At 34.6% G+C, this 27084-nt stretch overlaps 2 protein-coding genes across 4 annotated transcripts in view; both read left to right on the forward strand.

Moving 5' to 3' along the window:
• Window positions 1-19265: 19265 nt before the first annotated feature.
• The window catches only part of LOC148947330 (uncharacterized), a 142504-nt gene continuing 134685 nt past the window's right edge, over window positions 19266-27084 (forward strand). For all 3 annotated transcript variants that reach the window (XR_016142432.1, XR_016142433.1, XM_089097021.1), the window contains exon 1: window positions 19266-19295. The gene's annotated coding sequence lies outside the window, so the exon portion shown is untranslated. The remainder of the gene's footprint in view (window positions 19296-27084) is intronic.
• On the forward strand, window positions 25049-25513 carry LOC148947331 (uncharacterized). The gene has a single exon (XM_089096577.1). The coding sequence runs from the start codon at window positions 25049-25051 to the stop codon at window positions 25511-25513; it is 465 nt and encodes a 154-aa protein (XP_088952703.1).

The raw sequence follows: 27084 nt of genomic DNA on the forward strand, positions 1-27084 counted from the left end.
TTTCAGCTTGAATACAGTCCCGCGTAACGGTCTTCCGCAAGCAATCCAAATGTTTAGCCAGATTTTAGCTCGTCGTTTAGCCGTCTGGAGTTCGATGGATTCGGACCACATCGGTTTCTCTGTCCCAATTTTGACTCTTCTTATAGGAACCGCTTTTCGATTCGGCAGACCCCATGAGGAAAGGCAAATTACCAAGCAATATAGGAAAAGATTCAACTGCTATTATTGTGGCAAACCAAATCACTATGCGGCAGATTGCTGACATAGAATACCCAAAGAAGGTCAGACGTACAAGACAAACCACCAGTTTAGAACGCAGGGGGGCGGAAATTTAGGAAGGCAGGGAACAAATAATACTCGGCACACAGCTAATAATACTGCTGAATTTAGGCCTAGGAGGCAAATGGTTATCAGTACCCAGGGTCAAAGTAGCAAAGCTGAAGAAAACTGGGATAACCCCAGAAACTTTGGGCCAAACAGTGGGCATTTAAACGGAGAAACCAGCCTGTAAGGGTCGATAGAGCTGTTTCCTTACAAAGACCCCTATATAGTTTAGAATGTTGCGATACAAATCCAAATAATAATAGTCTACCTATTTGGCGTTGTTTTAAAAGTGAGTGTTTTCAAAATTTACCGTGTTTACTAGATACGGGTGCATCTAAATCATTAATTCGAGAGGAAGTTTTTAAGAGGTTTCCTCCTAGTGTCAAAAATCGCGTAAGTAGATGCCAGAATACTCTGACATCAGTAACAGGACACAAGCTGACAATTTTGGGGGAATGTCCATTAAAATTTAGCACAGGGGATAAAGAAATAACAGTAACGGTGATAATATGTAAGCAGCTACCATTTCCTTGTATTCTAGGAGTAGATGCCATCAGAAAATATGGGATTGTATGGGAACCCATACCTGATACAATAACCATAAACCAGGCAAATGAAACTAATAGGCAAATTTGCGTAACAACAGATAAGGAAAGTGACGATTCGAATTATAACCTAAAAATAAGCGGAAAAATCACAATAGAAGGGGAACAACAGCTCAAGTTCTAATGACATTAAATACAAAAGAAGGAAAGGTTAAAACAATGGACGCCGTGATAGGAGGATACACCCTAAAAGAATACCCCGTGATTTTCGTGGAAAATCAAGTTATTAAAACTGAAAATGGTATAACATACATAAAACTATCAAAACTAAGTAAAAATAAAGTAAAACTGAACCAGATAGAACTTGGATCAGTGGAAAAGATTTCAAATTCAGAAATAAAATCTCTAAACAGTCCAGAATTAAGCGTAAATTTCACTAGCCACGAAAAATTATCCTCATTAAAACCACAACCATAAGAAAAGTATGGGAAGTCGAAAATGGATTTTTTGCAACAATTTGATTTAAAACATTTACCGAAAAACATAAAAACCCGAGTGCGAAATATTCTTCGTGATTTCAGATGGACATTCGCAAGACACAAAGCGGATTATGGATTACCTCACTTAATTAAGCACAAAATATCAACAGAGGGCCCTCCGATTAAAAATTTATCGAATAAAACATCTTATCATTTAAAACCATGGCTGGAAAGCCAAATAAAGGAAATGGAAGATCAGGGAATAATCAAAGAAATTGTTCGCGATTGGTGTTTTCCACTAGTAATAGTCAGAAAAAAGATAACATCTGGAGTTTATGTACAGATTTTAGAGCGCTAAATGCCGTCACAGTAAAAGACGTCATGAAACTACCAAGAATTGATACGATTTTAGATTCGTTGGGAGGTACAAAATATTGCACTAGTTTTGACTTAATAGCAGGATATTGGCAAATCGCTTTAGATGCAGAAACAAAGCATAAAGCTACAGTAATCTTAGACGATGGAAGAACGTTCACATTTGAACGTATGCCTTTTGTCTTATCATTTAGTCCGAATTATTTTATTCGACTAATGAATTTGGTGTTAAAAGATAACGAACCAGGAAGAAAAAAAGATACCTTGGCTGATTTAGATGATGTAATTTTGTTTAATGAGAACCTGGAAGACCATTTGGTCAGACTTAGAAAAATACTGTAAAAATTTGAAAAAGCAGGCTTAAAATTAAAACCAGAAAAGTTAAAAATAGTAGTGCCAAAACTAGTTTTTCTTGGACACCTGATAAACCCTGGTACTTTTTCACCAAATCCAGAAAAATTTACAGTAAAAGAAAATTTACAGCCTCCTAAAGATCAAAAAAGCTGCAGATCAGTGTGTGGCTTGTTGAGCTATTTCAGACGATATATTAAAAATTATGCAACAATTGCACAAACTTTGACAAATCTTTTGAAGAAAACAGGCAGTTTCGAATGTCAATTGGACGCAATAAAGGTGCTGAATGAAATAAAAAGACAATTATTACAGGCATCGATACATAAACTACCAGATTTGTCACAAGACTCCTGTTTACAAACAGATGCTTCGGGGTATGGTATTGGAGCCATATCATTAAAAATAAATTCGGAAGGAGTAGAATCAATAGTCCAATACGCCAGAAGGTCACTGATGGAGGCAGAGAGAAAATATTCGACAGTTGAAAGGGAATGCTTAGCAGTTGTCGTTTTTACAGAATATTTTCGACAATTTTTACTTGGAAAAAAATTCATTTTACGTGTAGACCAAAAATCCCTAATTTGGCTACATACGATGCAAAATACTTCAGCACGGTGGATACTTCAGCACGGTGACTGACACTGTGGATACTACGTCTGCAAGCATATTCATATACCCCAATATATATAAAGGGCCGTACAAACATTTTACCAGACTATTTATCACGAAATCCTGATACGGAAGGAAATTTGATTACAACCGTCCAGAGAGGACTCGAAGGGTTACAAATACTATCCAATGAAAATATTACAAATCATCAAAATAAAGATGATTTTTGTTTGGCGATGAAATCCCTTTTATTCATAAGGAACAGAAAAGCCAGAAGACTTTAAACATTTTTTAAAGGACTTAGATAATTTTGATCTTGATGAAAGTAAAAATCTTTTGGTAAGATATCACAGACCATCACAAGAATATAGAAAAAATGACTTAAAAATTATTCCAGTAATTCCAAAAGCACTGGAAGGAGAAATTTTACAGATGGCACTGGCAATGATTGGCTGTCAGATGGGAGAAGCGAAAACTATGGGGAGGCTAAAAGGATATTTTTATTTTCCAAAAATGTACTCAAAAGTAAAAGCTTCTCATACAAAGCTGCCAAGAATGTGCCAAACAATTGTCGCCACCAAAGAACCCTAGGGCCGAATCAGATATCTTCTCCACCCCTTCAGGGGTAGTACAATTAATTCCTAGAGAAATTTGCGGAACAGGAGGAAGTTTACCTGTTTCTAAATAAGGAAACAGGTGTGTATTAGCCTTAGGTGACGATTTTGACTCATACTTATACGCTTTTCCAATTAAAGACGAAAAGACAAAAACCCTTGCGAAAATTTTGGTAAATCGCCTATTTTTGGAACACGGAATTTTTTGTTAGAGTTTTATTTAGCGACAATGGGCCATGTTTTAGAGCCAAATTATTAGACGAAATTACAGAATATCTGGGTGTGAAACGATGGTTTACATCGTCTTATATGGCAGCAGCTAATGGAAAAGTTGAACGCAAACATAGGGAATTAGCTTACATGCTGGGGATACATGCAAGAGAGGTAAATGAAAATTGGGATGAACCTTTACCATTTGTATTCTTTGCAGTAAATACGGCTTTTTCACGTTCCTTAGAAGAAATGCCATTTTTTTACAACATCTAAGAGATCCCAGAATTTGTTTAGATGAAATACAAAACGATAGAATATATTACTACCTAGACCAATATAAGCAAGAATGGTGACGCGAATGAAAAAAGCTATGGAACAAGTTAAAGACAATTTGGAAGATACGAAAACAGAACAAAAAGAAAAATATGACAGAACAAGCAAAAATAAGACAAATTATTGTTTAGGAGACATGGTTTTTGCATACAAAACCAACCTGGAAGGGACAAAAAAGTTAAAACCGAAATGGGATGGGCCCTACAGGATGGTAAAAATTCTACCAAATAACTTAGCATATGTTCTAAAGCGTCAGTATAATGAGAATGAAGAAGTAGTACACCATAATAGAATGAAAAAAGGATTTTTTCATAACCTTGGAAATCAGAGCCTATTCCTTCAGACGAAGAAATACAGGAAAAAATTTCACCAGTATATATCAGAAGACCATATGAATTTTATGACCTTTTTAACGACCGCAAAGGTTGGGAGGAGTGGAAGGAGTATTTAGCCCAGTCTTGGCTAAAAACTCTCCACAACAAACAAGAGAAAAAGGGAAATATTCGATGCTCATCGGATACTAGCGATGAAGAGCCTCAAACACAGCCTAATGGTTTAAAACGTGATAAACCAAAGGTGAAATCCAAAGAGGAAGAAAAATTGGAAGGAACAAATGAATTATCTGATTTTCATACATTAGACTTACCTACAGTCTTAACACAAAAACGGCTTTTGGAACAAACGCCATCTACCAGACGGGAGCTAACAGAACGTGAAACCGGTAATTCTTCTACAGAAACAGATATAACTAAACCTGGGCCATCGTTGAGAAAACCCTCCTTAAAAAAAAGATTATGGAAAAAAGTAAAGAAAACAGAAGAACAGCAACAAGTTCCTTCGTCAGCAGCACAAGTAGCTAAATCACTTATGAAAAAGGCCAAACATCATGAGAAAAAAAGATTAAAGATATTTGACGAGGCAACAAAACCGCGCTCGAATTCAGAACCTTGTGAACCACACTACAGAGACCACGGAAAAACTTGCAAATAATATAAGGAAGACAAACAAAATTTGGAATCCAAAATTCAGACCAGGAAACGGAGAAAGGGAGGACTAGCGTGGCCCCCAGCCGATTAATATTTGAATAAAATTAAATGATAACGGAAAAAAAATAAACGAGTAAAGAGCCTCTAAAGAAATATCTATATTTTAATAATGTCAAAATTTCTTTCATAATATATCAAATAAATACGTTCTGATAGTAGAAATCAAATAGAGTGAAGCAAATAGTCCCTTATATCCCAATTAGTCAACAAATAGATTGTGCCATTAAAAGCCAACGGAAACCTGATCACGGAAACAATTACACAGGGCATAAAAAGGTGACTCGTAACTTTTAATGGGTGTAGTGAAACTAATTGAATTATACATTTTTAGAATCAGCATTAAAATTCGATTCTTTTCATATGTATATTGAAAAAAAAATATTTGGGGGGTAATTAAAAAAAACGAAGGAGGGTAGTCTACTGAAATAGGGTCATTGGAAGCTAGCAAATTTGGAGTGAGCTCAATCACTGCTGGTCTCTCGTTGTTAAGTAAATGCGAAGCATCTACTGACTTTAACTCTCTGAGATGGCACTTTCAGTCGAATTTGGAAAAAAAGTGTTTTTGAAAAATTTTAAAATAATTATAATGGTAAAAACAGCAAGAGTTTACATTAAGTCGCGACATGTACAAGCTAGCTGTAATCTTATTAAAATTAGTTCTAGTATAATATAATAATTTTTTTATAGGTTAAAAATGGTAAAAAAGAAAAAAAATGAAAGACAGTTATTAAGTGCTATAAAGATTTAAGCGAAACTTAGAATAAGCTTAGAAAGCAAAAAAAGTGCGAGGTAAAAGCAATATAAAAATAAATTATAACCTAAAAACTTACCAGGAGGTAAAAGCCAACGACAAAATCCATTAAAAATAAGCCAAAAAAAAATTAACCCCATCGTCACAAGCAAACCACAATAATAGTTCAAGGTAATAATTTTAATTCTAGCGATGTATTGGATCCTAGAAAACGAATTGGCACAGGAAATCCTTAGTTTAAACAACTGGTTTTCACCTGTGCCAACCCAAACACCCAAATCCCAATCCGTTGAACCTAACACAAACTAAACTTATCCACTTTTTCTTTGAAAATAAAATATAACATTACACAACGAAAAAACTTGCAGTAATGAACAGAAATCCATTCATACAACGTTTCCAGATTTAAGCTTATCAATAAACCACAGATAGTGGAAATTGCATTCAAAGCTATGGAGCCTTGCAAAGAGAATTGTTGTCTCTCTTCAGCAAATAAAATAAGATCGTAATTAAAACTAAAATAAAATCTGTAACCACTATGTCGTAAAAACGGCATTTTTATGAAGAAATGAGAACTAGCAAATGCGGGGCAAAACTTAATTAAAAGTGTTCTAAAAATCAGCTGAAAAAAATACAGTACTTTTCTAACACGAACACTTTTGGACGAAGATATTTAAATAATGTCAAAAAAATACAGGTTGCGAAATTAGACACCCCCCCCTCTTAAAAATAAGGAGATAATGAATTTGAACATAGAAGGGCAATCAGCACAAAAACTTGGTAAAGTTATTGAAAAAACATGAAACACATAAAAATATAGGCTTAAAAAAGACCTACTTTACTGAAAAAGCGGAAAAAGACTTGAAAAAACCCTTAGGCTTCATTGAAGTAAATAATAAAAAAAAGAGAAGGGTTCCAGTTGAAAATATAGCAAGACGAAATTGAAGGAAAAGAAATTCAACGGAGTCAGTTAAACTCTGTTATGCGCGCATATTGAACTGACTGAACCAAGAAGGCACATACTATCCTTAAGGACCTAAGTTGAAGTTGAAACTTAAGACAAGACCACTAAAAGTTGGGAAGTTAAAGTGAAAATAGTCATTGTCACTTGTATGTCTAAAAATAAATTACTGTGTGCCATGAAGTCCAGTTATATTTTTTTTTGCAGAAGAGCCACTTTGTTTGATAAAAGAATAGCCCAAGAGAAAACTGTGGCCACAAATCAAAATGTGTGGCAATACTATAAATAATTAATTGTTGTGTTTGCAGGTTCATAATAGTCTTTTTAGCTGTAGCTGATGACAAGAGGACCTGGAAAGGTTATAAGGAGCTACCAGAAGGCAGCCCTGGTAAGCAAACCTTCAGAGTGCAGGCACGAGTCAATTGATAATGGCTAACAGGTATAACATGAACAGTAAAAATCTTTAGATTATCAGATCTAAGCTGTAAATGGAGCCCTATCCCAAAAGAACATTAAAGGTTGAAAAAAGAGAGATTACAGAGAAAAATGTTAGAAAACTGTCTCAAGTTCCTAAAAAATCGAAAAGAATTAAAAAGCTCAAAAGTCTGAATAAACAAACAGGCATATAGTAATTTAGTGACGGTTAAATGACACAACTTGGTTTGAAATAGAACCAAAGTTGAAAAACAAAGATAAGAAAATGTATATAATCATACACGTAAAATTTATATAGTGGTAAGAAATGTTGTTAAGAAAATATATACAGTTATAAAAATATTTTGAAAACCCTTTATAGATATGGAATTGTTGTCATATATATATATATATATATATATATATATATATATATATATATATATATATATATATATATATATATTATGGCATGGCACGCTCATATTGCCTGGGTAATGAAATTTAAGCGCCGAAACCCATTTAGGCAGAGTTTTCATCTGATGCGCCCCGATATGTGGTGATCACCTTAGGAATATAATGTTTTTGTAGATTTAAGGTGTTATAACTTCGTTTCAGAACATTGACGTATACTTACTGATACTGATTTTGCTCTATTTTGGACTTGATTTTCGGATTTTTGGATTGGATATACTGTTTTGTCCTGGGGAACTGGATGGATGTGTAGGGTCTAGACCTTGTTCAAGTGCTCATTTGTTTCAGTTACTAATGTATGAACATTTTTTTTCTTTTTTTTAGCCGAGGTAATTACCGTAATACATTATATATATATATATATATATATATATATATATATATATATATATATATATATATATAATTGTAAATATGTAAATTTTAATAGCATAATCATGTTATATGAACTATTGCCAAGCCCTTATATAGAGAGCTAATCATAGTTATCAGTGTATAGTGTATAAATCTATTTGTTGGAGTTGATTTTTTTGTGTAAATATTTTAATTGCAGTTAAGACCTATCAAATAAAAGTATTGACGGAATTATTTAAAAGTTGTAAAAAGAACAAATATTGCAGTGATTAAATAAATTATTAGGGTGCATAATTATTATTTGTTTTTAACAATTAAGTTATGTATCAACATAACTTCTGTTAATAATTATATATATATATATATATATATATATATATATATATATATATATATATATATATATATATATATATATATATATATATATATATATATATATATATATATATATATATGTAAATATGTAAATTTTAATAGCAAAATCATGTTATATGAACGATTGCCAAGCCCTTATATAGAGGCTAATCACACTTATCAGTTATATTGGATAAACCTATTTGTTAGAGTTGATTAATTTTTGTGGAAATATTTTAATTGCAGTTAAGACCTATCAAATAAAAGTATTGACGGAATTATTTAAAAGTTGTAAAAAGAACAAATATTGCAGTGATTAAATAAATTATTAGGGTGCATAATTATTATTTGTTTTTAACAATTAAGTTATGTATCAACATAACTTCTGTTAATAATTATATATATATATATATATATATATATATATATATATATATATATATATATATATATATATATATATATATATATATATATATATATATATATATATATATATATATATATATATATATATATATATATATATATATATATATATATATAAAACCTATGCTATCCGTGTAAACATAGTCAATTAATATGTTGAGCATTTGTGTTTTTTTATATCATTCAAGAAGTATTCTGCATTATTAGTTTATAAGCAGTTAACAGAACACTAATTGGAATTATTTCTAATGCTAGTCCATACTGTGTTTTATTTTTTTAAATGCTTTTTGTTTTAACCAGTAGTTAAATATCCTATCTAGTTTTGCGACTAAAAAAAAATACTTGTGCAAGTTATTACTTTGTGCAAGTTATTGTGCAAGTTATATTTTTATTTTCTTTAACTTTTAACTAGTGATTTAATGTTATATGTAAATGTTTGACTTCGAGTCAACGTATAAATATTTTTATTGTGAAACAATCTGTTAAGTGATTAATAATTATATATTAAGAGTAAAAACAGAAGAAAGTAATTAAAAGTAATTAACTTTCGTTAAAAAAAAGTAATTGCAGTGATATATACATATTTTGAGTGTTTCTTTTTACTATATATAGGTGGCAAATTGTGCCTTTTGTTTATGCTAATATTAACATTTATTTTAGTTACAGCCTTAGTTTTTTTTGGAAATTTAATTTTTAGCAACACCCTTTCGGATCCATTTTTTTCAATCATTTTTTGAAACATTTTTGGAAATTAAAAAAATATGAAGTTAGTTCAAATGTAGATTGATACTAACACTTCATACTATCAGAAACCAAACCTTACCTTATCAATTGATATTTAGGAAACTGTAGCATTATTACAGACTTTATTACAAGTTCTTCGGAAAGTAAGACAAAATCGGAACCCAATTTAAGCCTAGAGTGTGTACTAAATAGCCTTAATGGCTTATATTGTTGAAATATTTGGAAATACTTTGTGCTGGAAAAATATGTGAAATTTAAAAACCAAAAAGTTTTATGTGTAATTTATCCAAGGCATTTCTAGAACCAAAAATGAACGGTATATCAACCACATCACACAGACAAATTAAATTGTAATGGGAATTAAATTTAAACTCAAATAATTTATAAACACTTTGAATATAACTTGAAATCTAATTTAAGCAGAACCACTAATATAATGCTTAAGCCGCCTGGGGTCAAGCTAAAACAGAAGATGCATATGAAAAGGGTAAAAAGAGTATTTTTCAGTCCTAGAGACAGAAAAAAAGAAACAAGGATGAATTTAAATTGAAATCCTTCAAAAAAAAAAAAACATGGCCTATATTGGACCAGAAACATGACCCTAAGGAAACCCATTGAGGGTATATGCACATAATGACCCAAAGATGGCAGCATAATAGCTGTAAACAAAATTAAGTTGTTTTTAAAAGTAAAGTATTGAGAGTTGGGACAACTCTTCTTTAAAGGGGGAGTATTGTGGTAAAGCTTCTAATTAAGTCAATTTGGAATTTAGTAAAAATATATTAAGACGCAAATACAAAGTTTCGAAATACCACTTTTTATTAAGATAAGGAACATATCCTACTAAGTTTTCTGCTTAACGGGAAATTGAGAAATCACCACTTCCTAGCTAATTGCGTCGGTTGGGTACAGGAAGGTGTGGTTGATAAAAACATAAAAGATACATTTTATGGGAAGGGGCGGACGGATACTAACTTTATGTCGGACTGACCTCTGGTCCATTGTTTTTAAAAATACCTTGGAATCTTGTCGGATCATTTTAAGTGTCTAAGTATCCTATTATATATTATTGTAGTTTTCCGAGGCTTGTGGTCTACTTGGGACAGCCAGTCCAAGTAGAAAATATATATCTGGTATTATTATATGTTAATTGAATAAAAGTATTGTATTATAGCCAACCTCTCTACAATCTACCTTTAGCCCCTCGAACATACCCAGCTGGTACGCCTCATTAGTCCGGTCACAGCCTAAGGCACGCTACCAAAGTTTAATTACCTTAGGGCCATAGTTTATCTCCCCTATAAAGGGAGAAATAAAGCCATCTACTTCTACACCACCCAAATACCAGTACAATGACATTACCACACAACAACTTATGGAATCGATTAACAGAGGTATGGACAGAGGTGAAACACCTTTGTCTATATTTATAGATAGTCGCAAAGCATTCAATTCAGTTGATTTTCAAATTCTGCTAAGTCGGATGGAGTCGTTAGGTGCCAGCATAAAGTGCTTAAAGTGGTTTGAAAGTTATCTCACAGGGAAATCCCTCAAAGTAGTATTGAATGATGTGGTTTCAGCAGCATTTCCAGTGACGTGTGGAGTGCCACAAGGATCAGTTATATATATATATATATATATATATATATATATATATATATATATATATATATATATATATATATATATATATATATATATATATATATAGGATATAGTTCATCTATTTTTGGTTTATTTATAATAGTTTAATTAAATAGTTGAGGTTTATGTAAATAGTTGAGTTATTAGGTAAGTAGTTACGTGGAGTTTTGCGCGATCGCAAACCTTCATAGGTTTTCTCCAGCGTGAAAGTGTTGTTTATTTTATTTATTTGTTTATGAATGTGGATGAATAAACTTATGAACTTAAAAACTTGAGACTCTAGAATAATGAGATAAGATTAACTTTTTAAAGAAAACAATTAAGCAACCTATATGTACTGATCATTGCTCTTGGACATCGCAGCTGAAAATTTATGACAGTTAAGGTTGAGACCAGATTTCCGGTAGACACAAATATTTGGCAACACCGCATACAGATTCTATCAGTAAAGGAAAGAAAATGCATTCATGGACGTTTAACTACAATGTTGCAACAAGAAAAAGTTTTTAATCCCTCTCTACGAGTAGACCATATCAAAAGCATAAATGGGGTAGGCTACTCGGGAATGTCGATCTTAATTTTGGTATATTCTATGCCAGGTTATATCTAGGCTTGCTTATATTCTGTAGTCTAGAGGTATTTGCTAATCGTTTTGAACTTTGCGTCCTGACGTTTAGCATAATGACAAAACACGATCCCCTGTACTACTGCACATGTGTAATATAACTTCTGCAAGACATGGAAATTGTGTGGATTTAGGTCAATGTCCTGGCCCAGTTATACTTGCCGGATGTGCAGTACGGGGTTTCAGTCATATGTTTATTTTTGAATGGATAACAGATAATAAAGAAAACGCAGTGCAATACGCCAGCAGGTAAACAGAGACTAGGTATCAAACAAGAAAAGTGGCAATCATTCTGGTAATAGAGAAACAACTTGGTTTCACCTGTTTCAACATTGTAGAACCAGTTAAAATATATTTTAAAAATCGCACCAGTTTGTTTGAAACAAGTTTTGCAAGTTAAAATTTAGGTATCCATCCACTCAACCACAAAAACTATGGCTTACTACTATTAGCGACAATTGGGAGAGCGGAAAAACCCCGGAAATTTAATGTTCATCGAAAGTATCAAGAAAGAAAAGAAGGAAACTAATAACCATTTATTAAATGACTTTTAAAAACCAACTACTACTACTACTCCTGCTAAAAACTCACTGCAGCACCAAGCCGCCCGAGGCCAACACAATTACGCACGCTCCTTCTCCACCCCAATCTATACAAAGCTTTCCTCTTTATATCCTCCCAGGAAATACTCATTTCCCTTAAATCGGTCCTTACGACTTCCTCCCACCCCATTCGGGGACGAAATGCTTTTTGTTTGGCCCTAGACGGTTGGCTGAAAAGGACAATCTTTGGCAATCTGTTATCCTTCAATCACGGAATATATCCTAGCTGTCTCAACCTTTCTCTCATTATGGCCCTAGAAAGTAGGACTGAACAACATGTTTCGTACAGGTGACTGTTTGAAAAACGATCAGTCAGTCGGGCATCAAAAACTATCTATTGGCAATTTCTCTGGAACAAGAACTAGCCAATCCTCCTCTGTTTTTCAGCGCGCCTACGCTTCAGAACCCTGCTTCAATATTGGAAGCTGTAGCTTCCAATATTTTAATCTTGGTTCGTAGTCTTATCTTCCTATTCTTCCAAACTATTTTTCAGCTGTGAAAGAAACACCCTGAGCCTTGGCTATTCTACTTTTAACATCTTCACTGCCCCCACTGTCCTTACTAACAATACTAATTAGGTATGTGAAGCCGTCCGATTAATCCATCTTCTTGTTACTCAACATCACCTTTTCACCTTCACTTATTCCTGGTTTCAGCGACTCACTCTACTAATAAAAATATCAGAAGAATTTACCCAGAAATTGCATCTTTGGTGTTAGGGCTGGATATCACTTTTCTTAAATGCCATAAACACGGAAATTGAGTAACCTATAAACAAACATATAGATTCTAGTTTTTCATAACTTTAAATCTCTTCATATTTCTAGAGGAACACCTTTCTTTTTTGTCTAAACTGTTTTACAAGGCTGGGCTATAAAAAACCTCAATCTTCAATAATGGGAGTTCAATGATTTTACTATTGCTTTACTCTCAATGTTGCACCACTCCCCTGCTTTACATCATTTTATTCACTTAATAAAACATTTTATGTATTCTTTCAAGTACAGATTTATTTAAATAATAATGAAAGCTAATACTAGCAACCAGTGCGAGAGATCTGCGCACAGCCTTGCTACAATATTATCAGCTCTTTTAATGATTATATTTTCGTTCAAGGCCAATTTTATCGTTGTTTCAAGTCTGACTGTGCTTAAATACTAATGATAGTGAGTCCTAGCGACAGTGTGATAGATTTTCCTGCATGCCTGCTACAATCTAATAACCTTTTATTTCCTAATGAAAGCTAAAACTAGAAACAAACGTGCTAGATCTGCGCACATCCATCCTGCAATCCAATCACGTCCTATTGATTTTATGTTTTATTTCAAGGCTATTTTCGTCCTTCAAATCTTATTTCTAAAACAGTGAATTTTCAGTTTCATTCAACTAAATTCTTTTTATTTTTGTCTTTTGGCTCTACTTTTAAACTAAGGATATTTTATGCTCCTGAAGCCATACATCACAAATATGTGCCTCTTGAACTTTTTAATTAAAAACCCTGGTTTTACTTTTTCTTGTTCATTACTAATAGTTAACCAGACCAAGAACCCCAACAGAGTCAGTAGCTTGCACACATTGCCTTTTGGTCAGATGATATTCCCGTTTTAGCCTTCTTTGAAAGTTCCAACTCAATACCCAAGTCAATTCTTGAGATACGATCTTTTGACAATATTCATGCACATAGCGTCTTTAAATTTAGTTCAACTTTTCCCTCAATATTGTAAATGTAGTAGTTTGGTAATAGTAGTGGTGGAAGTTGTAGTAGTAGCGGTAGCATGCAAATATTGCCTTTTTGTTCATTGATTGCCTCCCTTATAATTTCCTGAAAGTTCCAAATTAATATACTCAGTCATTCCTGAGTTATGCCCTTTTGGTAGTCCATATACACATAACGTGTTTTGACTCAGTTCAACACTCCCCTCAACATTGGCTTAAAGGTTCACATGAATGCCCTTCGTATTTTTGGAAAGTAAAGTTTAAACATGCATACGTTTTTGAATAACATATACTATGTGTAAACAATGAACAAATTGCCTAACTTACAGCCTTTGCCCTGAGAACTGTGGGGATGTTTACATCCCAAAGACATTATTACTGGACCTTTCAACAATGCTGGAAAAAATAACTCTGCTAAAATTTTGATTGGATATTTTTCTGGGGAATGAAAGGCTTGGGAGGGGAGGGGGGACTGGTTGCTCTCCATTCACTTTTGACTCTTCAAAATGGCACTAATAATTCCTACTTCCAATTAAATGAGCCCCATTCGATCCCAAGTTTATGCAATCACCCCTTCGATAAAACCTTTTATGACCTGGGGCTAACTTAAAACCCTTGCCCTGGGCTCTCGGGGGTGTTTTCACCCTGAAGACATTGTTATGTGCACTTTGGACTATTATGAATGAAATGGCTATATCAAAATTTCAATCGGATGCGGTGGGGGAAAAGCGGACGTGAGGGAGAGGGGGGGGGGCTGGTTGTCCTCCATGACTTTCGATTCTTAAAAAGAAACTAGAACTATACATTTCCAATCAAATGAGTCTCCTCTAAAATGCACGCAACCACCCCTTCAATAAAAACTTATATGTCCCGGGGCATAACTTACAACCCTTGCCCCAAACTCTTGGAGATGTGTCAACCCAAAGGCCTTTTTATGTGATCTTTGGACTTTTTTTGAATATATTTCTATGACAACATTTCAATCGGATGCGTTTGGATAAGATACGACGTAGAAGGGGGGGGGGGCTTCCTTCCGATCCCTTTGACTCTTAAGAAAGGCATTAGAACTTATGATTTTAATCCAGTGAGTCCCCTCCGACGTTTATACGGCCACCCTTTCCATAAAAACCTTAAAATTAGCTCCCAGGGCATAACCAACGACCCTTGTCCCGAGGACTGCGTGTGTGTGTGGGGGGGGGGGCAGCATCCTTAAAGACATAATTTCCGGACCTTTCAACTACGCCGAACAAAATGACTATCTCAAAATTTCGATTGAATGTGTTTGGGATGAGCGGGGGGGGGGGGCTGGTTACCCTCCAATTGCTTTCGAATATTAAAAATGGTACTAGCCCTTGCAATTTCCAATTGAAGTTTCTACGACAACACCTTTTATACGAATTGCCCTGGTCTAAAAAAAGAATAAGAAATACGTTTGTGCCCATATTTCTCTTTACTTAGGCAGCGCTATTGTGTTGCCTATGATGTATTTCCATTAAGAAAATGTTTCATTTTATGCCATTAGTTTTGGAAACTTTGTCCATTTTTTGCCCTTTTGTTTCCCGAATTTCTAAAATATGTCATTTTTTGCCCTTTTATGTCATTGCGTCAAGGCCATAGACAAAAAGTATGTAATATGATATACTTCTTGTTTGTGGTCCAGGCACATGAGAATGTGTCCTTTCGACAGAAAAATAAAAAAAGTTTTTTTCAACTGAAAGTAAGGAGCAACATTAAACTTAAAACGAAAAGAAATTATTATGTATATCAAAGGGTTCTCCCCTCGTCAATACTCGCTCTTTACGCTTAAGTTTTAATTTTATTCCAATTCTTTAAGAATGAACTCTGAATCACAAAGGTCGTTTAATTAGAATAAATAGTTCTTTTGAAAGTACTAAAAACAACTTCAGCTTAAAGAGCAAGGTATTGACGAGGGAGAGAACCCCCTGATATGCTTAATAATTTCTGTTCATTTTAAGTTTTAATGTTGCTCCTTACTTTCAGTTGAATTTTTTTTTTTATATTTAATTTCTGATCGTTCTTTTTAAATAATGCTGGGAAATCCGGCACCTCTTCATGGAAAATTCCCTTCCCCATGGTAAATTCCTCCCCCGTAACAGGCTCCCCCTCCATCCTACCAGAAAAAATCCCCCTGAAAACCAGGGGCGAATCTTCAGCATTTTATTGGGGGGGGGGGGGTAAAGAGGGGTCCATATCTGGACAGTCAAAGGGCATGGGATTTATAATATTTTTTTATCCATATTATTGGGGGGGGGGGGGCAACTGCCCCCTTGCTACCCCCAAACGACGCCCCTGCTGAAAACGGCTGCATAATTCCCAATAACCAATAATATATATAAACAATGGGCAAAGTTTATAACTTTCAGCCCTTCCCCTGGGGACTATGGGGGATGAAGTCATCCTCAAAGACATGGTTATTAGATTTTTCGACTATGCTTAACAAAATGGCTATCTCAAAATTTTGATTGGGTGACTTTGAGAAAAAATGAGCGTGGGAGCCTAGAAGCCCTCCAAATTTTTGTCACTTAAAAAGAGCACTAGAACTTAATTTCCGTTCAAATGAGTCCTCACGCGATGTTCTTGGACAACTGGGTGGATCAGGGTTGCCACCGTCAGTAGGATTTTACTAGATCTAGTAAAAAGAAAAAATCTAGTAAATTTAGAGGATCTTGTAAATTTCCCGAAATCTAGTAAAAAGTTTTGATTTGTAGTAAACAAAACTTTTGTTATTTTCCATGAATTCAGGGGAAAAATTAGGGTACATTCATTACAAAATCTGATTTCGATTATGTTAGATATTATTGCTACTATTGCTATCATTTTTATGATTTCTTGTCACCCCTAGTGCTTAAAAATCACTACTTGTCTCTCGGCTTCCTCTTAATACTCTCTTTGAAAGACAAACTATTTAAAATCAGGACTGGTATACCGGCTTAACTTGCTTTTTGAAAATTTTCCTATACTCTCCTAACAGCTGCTACGTTTGTCAGTTAGACTTGTCCGTTTTTAAAGACGCTGATGGAAACGAACTTTTTCCATACTTGCCCGAGTTCTTTCTGACTCTCTGCAGCTAGCCCAATTCAAGTGCTGGAGCAGAGAGACAGTTCCTGATTTTGTCGGTCATCAAAACTAAAAACCGGAATAGGCTAAATGTCACGAGTGTTTCGTCCTTATTGAAAACGAAGCAACTTGTTCTCAGATCGTCAAGTGGAGTATGTGACTGGGTGATACCCAGCAATTTGACTCGGGCTATCAAGAAATGGAAACAAGTTGATCCCTTCAGTCAGAATTTGAAACTAGTCGATACTTTAAATTCGGGTGAGGCCAAGGACGATTAAAGCCTTTTAAGTGCAACTTTTTTTTAATTGTGACTACATATTTTTCATCTTACTTTTTGATTTGTATGATTTGCCTGACCTGAAGAATATTGACACAATGTTATTTTTTTAAAACTAATTATTGTTTGTTATATAAGTTTTCTTTTCCTTGGCAGCCCTAGTCCAATTTGAGGTGCACTTTTTAATTTATATATTTTTACAACTAAACCGGTAGCTGATTACGTCATTTCCTTTTTGAAGTGACATAGATTGCATTGGTTTTCGATTCCCTTGAATACGAACGAGAAAGAATCCAGAAAAAATTCGTTAAAAAAAATCCTAAATTAAATTGCTGTAAAATTTGCCAGAAATCTTTGTAACCACCTTATCCCTTATTTAAAGACCCGCCCAATTAGTGTTTTAAAAGTGGCAAATTTCCTCTTAAAAATACAAAATTGAAGGGATTAGATTTCCAACCTAAAAACGGAAGCTGGGGGACAAATTTCAAAAGCCGTCATATTCAAACACACCTCAGATTCTAAGCACTCCATCGCCTGAATTGCTTCGTGAATATGAGTTGTAGCTGTTTATCTTCGTTGATTGTTTTTTTAATTTTTCAATATATCTGAATTTTATGACCTGAAGACCATTGATAAATTTAAAGAATCTAAGATTCCAGACTATTGTTTGACGTCTTGGATACACTGCATCAGGAATATTAAGCCTATCCAGTAGTACATCCAAATAATAAAAAAAGGATTTTTGAACTTATTGGTTTCCGGAATTTTCAATCATACTATGAAAACGAAAGAAAAGAGGAAAAGAGAAAAACAAGAAGAAAAATGGAAAAAACACTGTGGAAATCCTATTGATTATCCTCCTATAGTAAAAATCGATGTTTGATGGTGCGCGTGCGGCTCTAGCCGCACGCGCAAAGAAAAATTTTGAGCATTTAGTAAAAACAAATGCGATTTAGTAAATTTTTCCTCTCAGATTTAGTAAATTCTTCCAGACCAAGGTGGCAACCCTGGGGTCGATGAGACCACCCCTGGGAAAAAAAAAACAAATAAACACACAGCCATGATCTTAAAACACAGCCGTGAGCCGTGATCGAAATACAAAATTCCACATTTTTCCAGATATGAGCTTGAAACCTCTACAGTAGGTTTCTCTGATACACTGAATCTGATGGTGGGATTTTTATTTAGGTTCTATGAATTTTAAGGGTGTTTCCCCCTTTTTTCGAAAATGAGGCACATTTTCTTGGGCTCGTAACTTTTGATGGGTAAGAACAGACTTGATTAAGCTTATATAGTTGAAATTAGCATAAAAATCCAATCCTTTTGATGTTTTTACAGAGTTTCGGCTACTATTGAGTCTTATGCCCGTACCACATTATAGTCACACTTGTCGACAAAAGCAAAATTACGCACGACTAGAGCGCCCATTACGTTCGCCGTTCGTAATTTCTCGAGTTGAACATTCGTTCGTTCTCGTACGAACGCAGCTAATGGAAAAAAGTTCAACTTTCAAACATAAATTTCTTGACTGACCAATCAGAGTCAAGGTTTAAGGCTTAATTTTTAAAACTAGAAAAGATGGAAACTTAAAACAGCGGTTTTTATATCTGAAAGAGGAATCTGACAAACGTTAAAAAGGCTTAGTATTGGTCGCGAATGGTTGGACATAAATTACTGTCGTTACCAACTTTTGGAACTAGTTTCTTTCAATTTTAATTTTTTGCTTTTTAAATATATGTGCAACGCTGAAATCATGAAAATTGTCTTGTCATCCATGATATTTGGCTTTATTTATCATAGATGTGTCCACAGACAAGAGGTCTTCTTGTCTGTGGATGTGTCTATGATGTGACTGGGCAGTACTTACAGTTGGTTACCACGAACTGTTTGAAAATGTGTCAAGTTGGCAACATAGACATAGACATCCTCTCTTCCCGCAGGCAAATTTGAAAATAATGCATGGAATATATCTTTTCTGTGGGTAGCAAAATTAAAATACTGACACTCATGCTGCCCATACCTGTCAAGGCGAATTCTTGTTGGGGGATTAGTCTTGAGCTTCCACAACTAGTTTTACTGTTTGCATGTTTTGTGCAGCTAGGCTAGTCATTTTGCATGGATGTTTTCTATAGGCCTAGGCTACCTATATTTTTTCATATTCCATGGTGGGGTGTCAAACCTTGTCTAATTGGCACTTTTAGGTAAATTTTGGTAAATATCTACCAAATAATATTATTGACTTATGCATAAAGTGAATATACCACTCAATGCCCTTTTTTAGGTAAATATATACCAAATTGTATTATTGAGTTAGGAATAAAGTGAATACACCATTCGATGCCTTTTTTAATGCTGATTACGAATATAATAATCATTTCTTTCAGAAATGAATTTTAGCCCCCCTCCCCATATATACCAATTCATGGTAGGCCTAGGTATATTCCGGTCAATATATACCAAATCATATTATTGAGTTTCATATAAAGTGAATACACCATTCGATGCCTTTTTTTTATGCTGATTACGAATATAATAAGCATTTCTATTGGAAATGAATTTCAGCCCCCCCCCCGATATAGGCTATACCTAACCTAACCCTGAATTGGCATATATGAGGGGGGGCTGAAATTCATTTCCAATGGAAATACATATTATATTCGTAATCAGCATAAAAAAAAGGCATCGAATGGTGTATTCACTTTAGTCCTAACTCAATAATATGATTTGGTATATATTGACCTATATTTCTACATTAGGGGGGTGGGGGTACAGTATAAACTGACGTCTCATTTACATCAGAACCAAAATTTGCCCCCCCCCCCCTAATGCCGAAATTATATACCGTGGAGTGGCATATATAGAGGGGGGGGCTAAAATTAATTTCCAATAGAAATGATTAGACTATTATATTCGTAATCAGCATAAAAAAAGGCATTGAATGGTGTATTCACTTTATTCCTAACTCAATAATATTATTTGGTATATATTTACCCTTTTGTATGCTCTTTCCAAATATAATAATCATTTTTGTTGGAAATGAATTTTACCCCCACCCCTATATACCAATTCAGGGTATATAGGCCTATTTGCACATTAGGGGGGGGGGGGTAAAGTTTAAACAACTCCCATTTACATCAGAAATAAAATTTGCCCCCCCCCCCTAATGTGCAAATATATACCCTGAATTGGTATATATAGGGGTGGGGGTAAAATTCAGGTAAATTTTTACCAAATCATATTATTGACTTATGAATAAAGTGAATATACCAATCAATGCCTTTTTTTATGCTCTTTCCAAATATAACAATCATTTTTGTTGGAAATGAATTTTATCCCACCCATATATATACCCTGAATTGGTCAACTGAAATTAAAACAATACTTGAATCATTACTTCAAGGAAGTTCAACCAGATATATGTTGGTGTTGAACCTGTCATGGTTGAACTTCTTTGAAGTAATGACTCTTGGACTTTAGTAAGTGACTCTTGGACTTTAGTAAGTCCAAGAGTCATTGCTTCAAAGAAGTTCAACCATGACAGGTTCAAAACCAACACAGTTCTGGCTGAACTTCCTTGAAGTAATGATTTGAGGATTGTTTTAATTTCAGTTGACCAATTCAGGGTATATATTTGCACATTAGGGGGGGGGGTGAGAGAAAATTTTATTTCTGATGTAAATGGGAGGTAAGTTTAAACTTTACCCCCACCTCCCTAATGTGCAAATATACACCCCTGCCCTGATTATATTTGATATTAAGTGGCTATTTTGAAAGAGGTTTATATTGCATTTTTTACAAGTGGGAAAAAATTGGGTAAATTTTTGGCAGTTCATATTATTGACAAGCAGCATTCACAAGCATGTCTAGCTAGAACCCTATGTCTAGACACGTATGTAGCCAGTATTCAACGTCTTGGCAATGACTGTTCACAAGTAAAATTTGGTGCTTAGCTAAAACTAAAAATTTAGTTTCAGATTGTCATTTCTAGCCAATCACAAGAGCTTATTGGAGCAAAACTTTCAAAATTGTAATCCCTATTTTTACTGTCACAAGATAATGGATGAGATAAGCAAAACAATTGCCTTAGTGTGCTTCACTATTATGCCTGGTGTTGCATATTTGCCCAAAATGAAAAAAGAAATTAATAAGAAAACAAAAATTAAATTTCAGTTTAAAAATGTAAACATAAATGATAAAAATAGTTGAACTTGACACATTCTGATTGGCTGTAATTGAAATCCTAGACATTGAGTTCTAGAGTCTAGAACTCAATGTCTTGCCAAGCGCCTTGTCTAGCATGTCTAGCTAAGCGCCAATTTTTACTTGTGAATGGTCATTGCCTAGACATTGAATTCTGTGTAGACACGTGTTTAGACATTGGATTCTAGGTAGACATGCTTGTGAATGCTGCTTTATGAATAAAGTAAACATACCACTCTGTGCCTTTTTTATGCTCTTTCCAAATATAATAATCATTTTTATCAGAAATGAATTTTACCCCCACCCCTATATATACCAATTCAAGGTAGTATTTGTTCATTAGGGGGGGGGAGTTTAAAAACTTACCTCTCATTTGCATCAGAAATACACTTTACCCCACTCCCCTAATGTGCAAATATATACCCTGAATTGGTATATATAGGGGTGGAGGTAAAATTCATTTCCAACAAAAACAATTGTTATATTTGGAAAGAGCATAAAAAAAGGCATTGAGTAGTATGTTTACTTTATTCATAAGTCAATAATATGAACTGCCAAAAATTTACCAAAAATTAGGTAAATATTTAGATTAACAGAGTATTTAGATAGCTAAGAAACAAACTTACCTCTAGAATTCAAATTTCATCCTGAATCCAAATATGACATTTTTTTCTGCTGCCAAATCAATTTTAAGCCCTTTACAGACCCTCAAAGATGATACCTTTTTCTCCCAGGCGATTTTAGATATAGCTTGGTATAAATGTAGGGTTAGTCCTCTATATAAGGAAATATGTTAAGAAAACAATTATTACTTCATAATATACAGAATAATTGGTAAATTTTTGGGCAGTTCATGTTATTGAATTACAAATAAAGTGAACACATCACTCCCTTTTTTAATGTTCTTTACAAATACAAAGACAAAAAATGGGTAACAGATTGCATTGGACTTGTATAATTTGGGCTACATATATGCATATTAGGGGGGTGGTTGTTAGGTTACTTTATTCCTATCCCCTAATGTGCAAATATACTGCTCAAATTATATTATTATATAAACTAAAGGTTATATGAAGGTTATATTTCATTAGGATTAGCCAAACTTCACTTCTTGGGTGTGTTTTGTTTAATGAATAAGTACCCAAACAGCACAATTGGCAATCTTTTGTACATGACACAAAGATAAAAAAATCCGAAAAATCATTTTGTGTGCTTTACATAAATTCTGATACTCTTGCCCCAAAACTTGCTGAACTGAAAGCTTTTTGTTTTGATCTTAATGTGGACATTATTTGTGTTTGTGAAATTTGCCCAAACAACTCAGTGCACAAGCTGGAGGAATCTCACATTCAAATCCCTGGATTCAACTTGTGTAGCAATTTGGATAACTCTGAATGTCACAGAGGAGTAGCAATATACTGCAGAACTGGACTGAAAGCTAAAACTGTGAGTTACCCTCTTATTAATTCCACTAGTAGTTGGGTTTAAAATGTTTGTTTGAAAATCCATGTTGGATCTGAATCATATATGATAGGTGTAATTTACTGAAGTCCATCAGCCCCCAATCAATTTATTTCACAACTATCCATATCTAACCTGGTGTCCAGAATGAGCTCCAATGAGCACTCAACTGTCTTTTTGTTTGGAGATTTTAATATGCCTGATGTTAATTTGGCTGAAGGAATAGGATACCCCACTGAAAGTTGCCCATCTTGTGTCACAGTAAATTCCCTTTCTGACAACCTACTGATACAGATTGTAGACCAACCAACACAATTCAGGCACCAACAACAACCCTCCTTACTTGACTTAGTTATCACAAATGATTCTGAACAAGTTCTCTCTATTTCTTACAATCCTGCTCTTGGAAGCAGTGACCATGCCTGTATCTTGACTGAGATACAGATAAACAATAAGAAGGAGAACATGATAAAGAAATCCTTTACAGACTATGAGCAGATAAGGCAGGACCTATCCAGGATTAAATGGGAGGATAGTGGGGACATTCAATAGTCAATAGTGGGGACATTGAGAAAAGCTGGGAAACGTTTATGGTAACAGTCTTAGATGCTGAAAAGAAAAACACCCAAGAATATTGGTGTCTACTGCCTAAAACACTCCCTTACCTGCCAAAAGAAGTAAAAAGAGCAATGAAGAAAATGAAAAGAGCTTGGGCCAAGTATGCGAAATGTAAAGGTGATAACCACCATGACAGGTTTAAAGAAATGTAGAAACAGACTAAGAAATTTGACTCAGAAGGTTATGAGGGACCATGAAGATGCAATTGCAGCTAACTCAAAACAGAACCCAAAGATGTTTTGGCAACATGTCTCTGCAGCTAACCTATCTAGACGAGATATCCCAGATCTAATGAGAGAGGATGGTAAAAAAGCTTCAGGTACAAAAGAAAAAGTATACCTCCTGAATTCCAGTTTTAGTACTAATTTCTCTGCCCTACCCACAGCCAACACACCACCTCCTCTACCAGAAGAACTAATCCCAGAACCAATGGTCATGCCAATTATTTGTAAAGAGGATGTTAAGAAGAGGCTAAAAAAACTTGAGGCTAACAAAGCTGCTGGACCCAATTACCTACACCCAAGACTGTTAAAAAGAAACTGCTGAATACTTTGCCAAACTAATTGCTATGATGTTTGAGATGTCCCTCACTTCCAAATGATTGGAAGCAAGCCAACATCAAGACAATACACAAGAAAGGGAGAAGGGATCTTGCTAGTAACTATTAGCATATAAGTCTCACATCAGTTGTATGTAAAACCAATTGCTTAGCAAAAGCCAACATGATTTTCAAAAAGGCCACTCAATTGATACTAATCTAATTTAGTCATATGATTTTGTGACTAGACTCTTGGATACTGGTCAGCTGATGGATGTCATATTGCTCAACCAATCCAAAGCCTTTGACAAAGTTCAACACCAACTACTAATTTTGAAATTAAAGGCATATGGAGTGCATGAAGATATAGTAGCTTGGATAGAAGCCTTTCTAACTGGCAGGGCTCAGAGGGTGTTGGTGTACAACTGCAATGGCAATGCTGTCTATTCTGAACTGCTATGAGTCTCAAGTGGAGTGCAAAAGGTCACCATTCTGGGGATTGCATTATTCAGCATGTGCATCAATGTATGTAAAACAAACCTGAAGAATCCTTTGATGCTACATGCTGATGATTACAAGCTCCTAGGCCTAGAACGATCTAAATCTATCAACTATGCAAGAAGATCTGAACACACTGTGTAGATAGTCATTCGATTGGTGTCTACAGTTGAATGCCTTAAAATGTAAAGTTCTACATCTTGGATGCAATAATCCAAAAATTGCATATCACATAGGAGACGCCCAGCTTGAGGCAGTCAGTGAGGAGAAGGACCTGGGGGTTATTGTTGACAGTGAGCTGAAGTTTCACTGCCACACACGAGCTCAAGTTGCAAAAGCAAACCAAGCCCTTGGCCTCATAAAGCAATAATTTACCACTAGAAAGTCGGGAGTGATTACGAAACTGTACAAAGCCATGGTCCATCCTCAACTGGAATTTGGCATGACCTTAGCCTCTCCGTACTATAAGATGGATGTGAAAGTACTTGAGAGTGTCCAAAGAAGAGCAACTAAGCTTATCTCTGCATTCCAAGACAAATCTTACGAGGAACGACTCACCTTACTCAAACTCCCTACCTTAGTATACTGTAGGAAAAGAGGAGACGTAATAGCAGCTCGTAAGTTGCTAGAAAATGACCTATTAAGTCATATCTTTTCTCCATCCTTCTCAACTACCACAAGAGGACACACCAAGAAGCTGCAGGCCCCCCGTTTCATCAAGCGAGAGTGCCAACAGTTCTTCTCAGTCCATTCCGTCCCACTCTGGAACAGCCTATCCAAAGCCACCATCCAATCTAAAACTCTAGATGCCTTCAAAAAAGGAGTTGATCAAGACTCGGCCAATGCTGAATGGAGGCAGAACTGGAATGTCAAATCATAACCTTGAAACACCAACAGCAAGATTTCTACAGGAGGCTCAACACCACCTTATCTTGCTGGACATCTGATTTAAGGTAATGACTGTGAGTTATATCTTGAAATTTTTTCATAAGGTATTGTGTTAGACGTCACTAGGGAAGGGGGTATGAGATACAATTGGAATGGCATGGACAGATGTCATATTCCTTTCTATTTTTGGTACATTCATTTCTGTACATTCATTTACCCCAGTGTAAATTTTGAACCAAATCACTATACCTGGATGTTAATGTGACAAAATGGAAACATTTTGGCAAGTCACAGGAGATAAGATATTTATTTCAAAAAAAAATATCTATCATAAGCCCAGTAGAAATTAGATTAGCATCAAAAAATATTACTGTAATATATCTCAACATGCATTAGCTGGATGGACACCAAGAGGTCCAAGGAATTAGACTCCCAAAAATTTGCCATTCACTCATACTAACAAATGACAACTCTGAAGCTGTTATAAGCTTTCTTTAAGATTTCAAAGAAGGCAATTGATCTTTCTAGATAGAGCTTACAGGAATCAACTCAAATATCTGCCCCTGAAGGTCTTCTGAAGCTTTGTTCACCAAGGCTGGATCAAGTTTTTGTTTTTTTTAATTGTTAAATGCAATTTTTACAGAAACTAGGGTAAAGACACTGATGATTCAACAGTGTAATTTTGAAACCATTGTCAAAATTTTCCTTCAAAACAGGATAACTCTGCTTAGTCGTGACTTGGAACGCCATCTCTTGAAGCCATTGTTTTATTCTGACAATGCAAAACGTGGACACTATATCTGATATTTCCAGATAAGAAACGAATATTCAATTCAATCAGTTTCCTGTTTTCAACACAAAATGAGCTCCTGACAATTTCTTAGCTATGTAATGTTCAAACTGTCATTACTCAGTTATTTTTTTGCCAAAAAATTGGGATCAGACCCAGTGTGTCAAGATACATCTGATTTTCTTTAAAATGTAGCCACATTGGCTTTTTCTTGATAAAATTAAATTAAAATGGCAGCTAACATTATATTGATGAAACTATGTTCCAAGTGTTTAAAATTTTTGTCTGATATAGTGGAATACCATGCTGACCTAAATATTAAAATGTAAGTAGCATGGTCACTTTTGTAACAATGCACCCTCACATATAGCCCCAGGAATATACAAAACTAAAGGAAAACAATGCAATTCTTACTTTATAAGATGCAGCATGTTTCTATTAATCAGATTATCCTGTTTCCGTCCATTATTATATAATTTTTTAAATCATTTCAAATAATATTTTGGTAGATTATGAACTCAATCACAGACAAAGATAAATTCCAGAGTGTAGGAATAACCAGTTTGACAAAGGTCCTATGATACATGACCCCTGAATTAATGAAGAAATACATTATTTTGGGCTATATGTATAACCATCAGGGGGTGGGGTGCATTGTCAGAGTATTAACTATTATATTGAAAAGGAACACAAAATAAGGAATTAATGGTCCTACTTTTATTTTAATTAAGATGTTTCCTTTAGAAAAGCCCCTCTCCTATGGTGTTACCAAA

This window comes from Artemia sp. Qi Xiang Cuo, chromosome 11 (assembly GCF_049724085.1).
Source record: "Artemia sp. Qi Xiang Cuo chromosome 11, ASM4972408v1, whole genome shotgun sequence".
Classification (NCBI taxonomy): domain Eukaryota; kingdom Metazoa; phylum Arthropoda; class Branchiopoda; order Anostraca; family Artemiidae; genus Artemia; species Artemia sp. Qi Xiang Cuo.

What these genes read in the sequence shown, in the direction of transcription:
- LOC148947331 (XM_089096577.1), top strand. Translation starts at nt 25,049, where the DNA reads ATGGTCCATCCTCAACTGGAATTTGGCATGACCTTAGCCTCTCCGTAC.